Below are 6,744 nucleotides of genomic sequence, written 5' to 3'. Positions count from 1 at the left end.
AGTGGGAGAGAATATGATTACTTCCAAAGAATTATGTTATTTGTACTTTTTATGTTTATTGTTGAGTTTAATGCCTATCATTTAACTTTCACCTTAGACCACCAAAATGCTTGAGTCGTCCCTGTAATTCAATCCGATCAAATAGAATAGATTTATCACACGAGTAAAATGACCACCAAAATGCTTGAGCCGTCCCTATAATTCAATCCGATCAAATAGAAAAGATTTATCACACAAGTTAAAATTTTAGCTATATAAATTCCCATTGATCATATTATTTCATATGAACTTATTACCTTTTTTGGGCTAATAACAAAATAGAAGTAATTAAAAAGTGAGGATATCCACGAGTGAAAAGTGAAATCACGTCTCATATTAGAAGGTTAAAAGCAAATGATAAAAGCAAGATATGACACAGAGACATGACCCAGCTTATCAAGAAATGACCCTAGACAATAAAGTACGAAAAGACACCTAAATAGGTTGATATGAAGGGTGAGGATTAGAGTAAAAAATTAACCGATATTTGAACACCATCATTTTCCTTGCAAACATTTTAGATTTTACTTGAACCAAGAATCTATTAAAAACAAGCTCTCCAACTCCTCAACTTAGGGGAAATGGTCCATACACACCATCTTCCCCACACCCCACCTATGAAATTACCCTAGATTTGTTGTTATATGCAAAATACAAGTATAGATAATAGTTACATATACGGTTTACAATGCAGTCTCAACTTTGAACCCGTAGCGTCTAAAATTTGCGCCTGCAACTTTACGCAGATGGCATGTCGAAGTCAGTTGGTATGACTGATGAACAAGTTCAGAGTTTGATGAAACCTCGACTTCAAAACGCAAAGAAACCATAATATAAGAGGGCGAAGGGCACCAACTTATCAAAAAAAAAGAAATATTGGTCCTTTCTGCTGACCAGTCACGGTTTTTTTTATCACATATAAGCTAGACCATCAAGCAAAGCCAACTACATCCTTGCTTCAGTTGCAGTATGTCAGTGTTTCTACAAACAAAGAGAAGTATCAAAAACTAAGTGCTGGCAAATTGGAGTTGATAGCCTCAGATGTATACACTGATCAGAGCAGGGAAGTTCCTTTATGCATGTTAGTGGTCACCGATGGATCATTTCTTGCGGGACAAAGCAGCTACAATTCCACCAGCCAGGAGTCCAACAGCAGTAACGGCAGTAGCAGCAATGCCAATGCCAATTACCCCATCTGCTTGGACAATGCAATATACATAATTCAAAAGTTCATTCTTTGACTGCAAATAGAATTTGATAAATTACTGAAGATGAAGATTCGGTTTACTACCTTTTGTTATTTTATCTTCAATAGTTTTCCTGAGAGTCAAGGCCTGTCTCCACTGCGGTTCAATCTTAAGATTCAAATAGCACTAGTTAAGGCAACATGTTTAAGAACAGATTTGGAAAGAACTCGAAAGGTACTCAGCCAAGTCAATAAACTAGTAAAACTTCAAAGTTGCATGACACAACCAAGTTCAAGTATGCAATTTCTGTATTTCGTAAATCAGGCCGCATAAAGATAAATTATTCAAGATAAAGTAGTGGAACAAGCTTCGCACCGCAGAGATAATTATCTCAAATTTTAATATCAGTGTGAAGAGGTGAATAAAATATACTAGCAGATTGTATAACAAAAATTAAACCTCCAAACAACGCTCAACAAGCTGCCTGCTTCTTGCATAGTCCCCACTTCTGTAGTAGCCAACTGCCAGAAGATAAATCTTTTCCCTCATTTGCATGGGACTGTTACTGCCACCCAGAGAAGCTGCAAATGACCATAAGTCAGAGCTCTCCCAAATAAACAGGTAATATCTGTATTGCTAAAGTAAGGAAACTAGCATAAGAGGAGTGACAGCAGTAAATTGCAAAGCAAAGGAAAAGGCAGGAGATGAAGAGGAGTCAAAAGCTAAAATGCATAAGAGCTAGGGAAAGGACAAACAAATAAGTCCAAGTGTTTATCAAAGTCTTCATGGAACTCCACAACCCCCAAGCACAGGGTATGGAAAAGATAAAATGAATAAGATCTAGAAGGTAAGGTGTCAAAGGACAAACATATAAGTGAAAGTGTTTAACTAAGTCTTGATGAAACCCCACAATCTCCAAGCACAGGGTATGGAAAAGGGGGCATGGATTCCCACAAAAAAGAAGGATTCTAATGATCTCACCTTCAAGCATGGCTATTCCACGTTGTACATCTTCTGGCCGCTTTGAGTGAACAAGAGCCCATGACAGACGCATGATGCATTCACTTTTCAGTTCATCAGAGGAACCTTTTCCTGCCTCAGCAACTTCACGTTCGCAACCCTGTCGATAGATTTCCCTTGTGAGAGACTCAGATACCGTCAATACTACCTTCGGTTCTAGCTACTGAATGCACATGAAGCCGCAAATCTATTACAAATTACACATTATTCCCTTGAACCAAGGAAGCCTATTTCAGTAAGATATTCAGAGAGATTTTTTCAATCTTTCTCAATGAAACGTTAACCAAAAATCTTCCATATAGTTGACACATATTCTGATATCCTTCAACCATAACTCTCCCTTTTGTCTCGGTCGTAATTATCAACAACATGACCCCCTAGAGATGGATGGCACAGCCAGAACGACTTTTGCTTTGAACGAAGAAAGATTATTCAAGAAAATAACCCACAGAGCCAAGTGAACAGACACATACAAGAACAACATACCCGGTGTAATCCCAAAGGGTAGGATGTACGCATCTAAGCTTCTAATTTCCATTGTCTTAAGTGGAATGGTTTGTGGGAAACTGGGCATCAAATATGCTTTAAATGCCTCTTGTTTGTATTCAGAAATCATGAGTCACATCTGAACTCTAATAGTCGTTAAAAATGGAAGTGTCTTTCAAAAAAGTAAAGTAAGACTAGTCTGATAAACCTTTAACAAGTAGTTTACAGTTTTTTAAATTTAGCACCACTACAAAATTTAGCCCTGATTCCTAGAAGCTTTACGTCTCTCAGGTGATTATGTTTCTCTAACATATAGCTCTTTCTTGATTAAAGCTACTATTTCTGTTACTTTTAGATTGAGATCACAAGTAATGTACTTTAATTGGCCATAACATATATCTCGCTATTGGTTAAGGTTTTTTTTCCAACCAATATCCAAGACTTTGGAAACCAGCTATTGAAAGTAAAAACAGGAAAAAAGAAACACAAAAGCAAAAAAAAAGGAAGGCAAATCACTTGCTATGGCCTAACTAATTTACACTTACGGTGTAAGAATTATGAAAACAATTCGTGTATATAAATCAAATCCATAGAAACTATATTCATACTGCTCGAGGAAAAAAAGAGCGAAGTTAATTTTGAGCTCTTATTTTGGTTTGATTTGAAATGCCACTTGAAAATGTTTTGATATCTCCTCCGTAGACAAATTTCAACATCCAAATTCAAAACCCAGCCATAAACATTTGTATTCCCTCCACCCAACTTCAAACACACGATGGCCACCTATGGTAATCCTTCAGCATGCACCTAAATAAGTTTATTCCATAATTCTCCAAAAAACCATTCTGGGTTAGCTCTTTTCCTCTCAAATTCAAAGTAAACATAAACACCAAATACACAACAAATAAATAAATGGCAAATCCAGCGAGACAAAAAATACTAGGTTATTTCTCCCCATCTTCCCATCTGTCCTAGATAACTTTGGTGGACAGAGTGAGTTACCTACTATCCGTAACTGGTGGGGAGGTGGCAAATATCCGTGAAAATTAGTCGAGTTGGCCCGACACACAGTAATATAAAATAAAAAAAAGAAATGAAATAGCAAATTCACTGAAAAACCCACAAAAGCTTCTAAATATATCTAATCAACAGCTACTCAAACAGTTACCAAAGTTGCCCAAACCAAATTACAAAAATAAATAATAAAAAGAAATTGATAAATAGCGTACGTACAGTGACGATATCAGAATCGCACCAAGGAATCTGATCTCCACCGCTGAAAAAGTGTCCGACTGACTCGAAGAAATTTCCGATCTTAGAATCCATTGCCTTCTCAAGTTGTACGTTGTGCTGCGGGTATTGTACGCAACCAAAAGGTGCTGAATGGGGGTTTAAGAACGAGTGTTCTAAGCAAGAAATATAGGCTTTGAGGCAAGTGTTGTCATCAATTTTTGAACACAACCTTAGGCGTCGTTTGGCAGCCGTTTAAAGTGTTTTGGCTAGGTGTAATTAGGGGTGGGCATAAAATGTCAAAAATTAAATTAGTAATCGAATCAAAAAATTTGATAATTCGTATTTGAGAGTAAAATTTCAACATTTCGATATTCTGGATTGGATTTGGTACAAGATATTAATACCGTTTGGTATTCGATATTCGATATATATATATATATATATATATATACTAACCATTCATAATGTCTGTTAGGAGTGCTAAATGCTGTTAGAGGGATCGATTCCTCTAATAACTTAATTTGCCAAAAATCACTTTTACAATTAAATTTTGAAAAGTAGGTTTTTCCTTTAGCAAGGTTAATAAGATTGTTTTTGTTTGGTATAAAATATCCAACAAAAACACAATTTTTGTTTAGCTTTTTATAGTTTACTAGTTTAGGTGTACGCGTCTTGCACGTGTATCTCACTTTAATGAGTTCAAATACTACACTAAATAATATATTTATTTAAATAATAAAGATGAATATAATAATTAAATGTAATATCTTTTGAGTATGTAAAAATGGAGAATTTATTTATTAAACCTAACCTTTACCAAATATATTTTTAAAAGTCGATCGACATTCATCTACCATCTGTAAATTGCAACAAAATAATACAATGATAAAGACATCAAAATAATACAATTAAATTAATCTTTACACACAAAAATTTTCTCAAAGTCGACCGACAATCATCTACCACCTGTAAACAATAACAAAATAATACAATAATAAAGATATCAAAATAATACAACTAAACCTAACCTTTACATAAAAAAATTTCTCAAAGTCGACCAACATTTATCTATCACCTGTAAACTGCAACAAAATGATATGATAAAAGTGATATCAAAACGACACAATTAAACTTAAATTTTACACACAAAAATTTCTCAAAGTTGATCGAGATTTATCTACGAACTGTAAACTACCACAAAATAACCAACTAATAGAGATATTACGATAATACAATTAAACCTAACCTTTACCTAAAAAAATTTTTCAAAGTCGACCCACATTCATCTAGCATCTGTAAATTAGAACAAAAAAATAAGATAATAAATATATCAAAACAATACAATAAACATAACCTTTACACAAGAAATTCTTCAAAGTCAACCGATATTCATCTACGACCTGTAAACTATATTAAAATAATATAATAGTGATCACAAAGCTTCGATTTTGATCCAATTAATTCTTGTCTAAGCGAAAATTTTGACCCGTAAGAATGATTTTGAATGAAAACAAAGAAGATATATATATATATATATACACACATGTTGAATTCTATTATGCTGACAAAAACAGTGAAGAAGTTGAGGGTTAGAAAATCAAGCATCCACCAATCTAGAAATGCAATTGAATCAAGTTAGATTCAATCATATTCTTCCAGTAGACAAATCGGTTTGCTCTCTAGTTTAACGTACATCTCAATATTTATAGAAGTATTTTCTTAATAGAGTTTTATTTTAGAAGTATTTTTCTAATTGAATAGTAGAAAGAAAAATATTAATTATTTCTTCTACCATATATTTTAGAGTCCCATATATTTTAGGAAATCTAATAGAAAGGAAAATATTAATTAAATCTCCTATCATATATTTTAGTAGTCTTATATATTTTAGAAAGTCTAGTTAATATAATAAAAATAATTAAATAATATATTAAAAATATAGTAAAAGACAGTTTTGTCTAAAGAAGAGTCTATTAATGAAGGGCAAAAAGTTCAAATCACTTTTTTAAGGGTTTTCACACTTTTAATATATTATAGATTATAGATTACCATTCGAGCTTTTCCTCTCTTTTGTTCAGCATGATTTCTAACTATAAATGTTGGACTGCTGTATGGACTTCTGCTTTTTCTTATTAATTTGAGATTAAGAAGTTTCTGTATCTGAATTTTGAATTCAGTTTTATCTTTTTCATTTTAAAGAAGGGGTTTAACTCTTATAATGATACTAGGACCTTTAAGAATTAAAACTGTTTTTCATGATTATTGTCCCATTTTTCTAATGAATTTTCTCCATAAGAATATTGTAAATCTTGTTTTATTTTTTCAAGATTAAGACATTTACAAGAATAATTTTTTGGGTTGTTCAATTTTTTTTAATTAAAAATTTCCCTTTCTTTTATCAAAACATAGGAATTATGTTTTCTTGGTATTTTAATAAAATGATTACACGGAGTTTTGAAGCTAACCATGTAAATTGTTTGATGATAATCTTGGAACTGTTGGATAAAATCATTTCCAAGTAATAAATCAATTTTTAGTTTATCATAAGCATAGACATGTTTTATTGAAACAATTTTAGATCCTAAAATTATTTTCACATTCTCTTTCTAATGTGTAAGCTTTTCTCTGTCACCTGTAGTACCGACAACAGAAGCATTAACATTATTAGTATTCCATTCTTTTATAAAAAAAGATTTGGTAAAATTGGCTTCAGAATCATTATCTATCTGATCACATGATGTCAATCTTGTTTCGTAGGTAGTAAATTCTACAAATATTG

At 32.7% G+C, this 6,744-nt stretch overlaps 1 protein-coding gene across 2 annotated transcripts; it reads right to left on the bottom strand.

Moving 5' to 3' along the window:
• Positions 1-898: 898 nt before the first annotated feature.
• LOC107854596 (mitochondrial fission 1 protein A) lies at positions 899-4,332 on the bottom strand. 2 transcript variants are annotated; one of them, XR_001670052.2, is made up of 6 exons: positions 3,966-4,230; positions 2,208-2,346; positions 1,686-1,807; positions 1,331-1,394; positions 1,089-1,234; positions 899-1,020 (listed from the first exon to the last, which is right to left on the bottom strand). XR_001670052.2 is itself a non-coding variant. In XM_016699609.2 (5 exons), the coding sequence occupies exons 1-5, from the start codon at positions 4,056-4,058 to the stop codon at positions 1,140-1,142; spliced, it is 513 nt and encodes a 170-aa protein (XP_016555095.1). In that variant the 5' UTR covers positions 4,059-4,332; the 3' UTR covers positions 899-1,139. The 2 variants fall into 2 exon arrangements, 1 of the variants encoding a protein (XP_016555095.1); XM_016699609.2 differs by having other exon boundaries at positions 899-1,234; positions 3,966-4,332.
• Positions 4,333-6,744: the final 2,412 nt, after the last annotated feature.

This window comes from Capsicum annuum, chromosome 11, assembly GCF_002878395.1.
Source record: "Capsicum annuum cultivar UCD-10X-F1 chromosome 11, UCD10Xv1.1, whole genome shotgun sequence".
NCBI lineage: Eukaryota > Viridiplantae > Streptophyta > Magnoliopsida > Solanales > Solanaceae > Capsicum > Capsicum annuum.
This window is presented reverse-complemented; position numbering and strand designations above follow the sequence as displayed.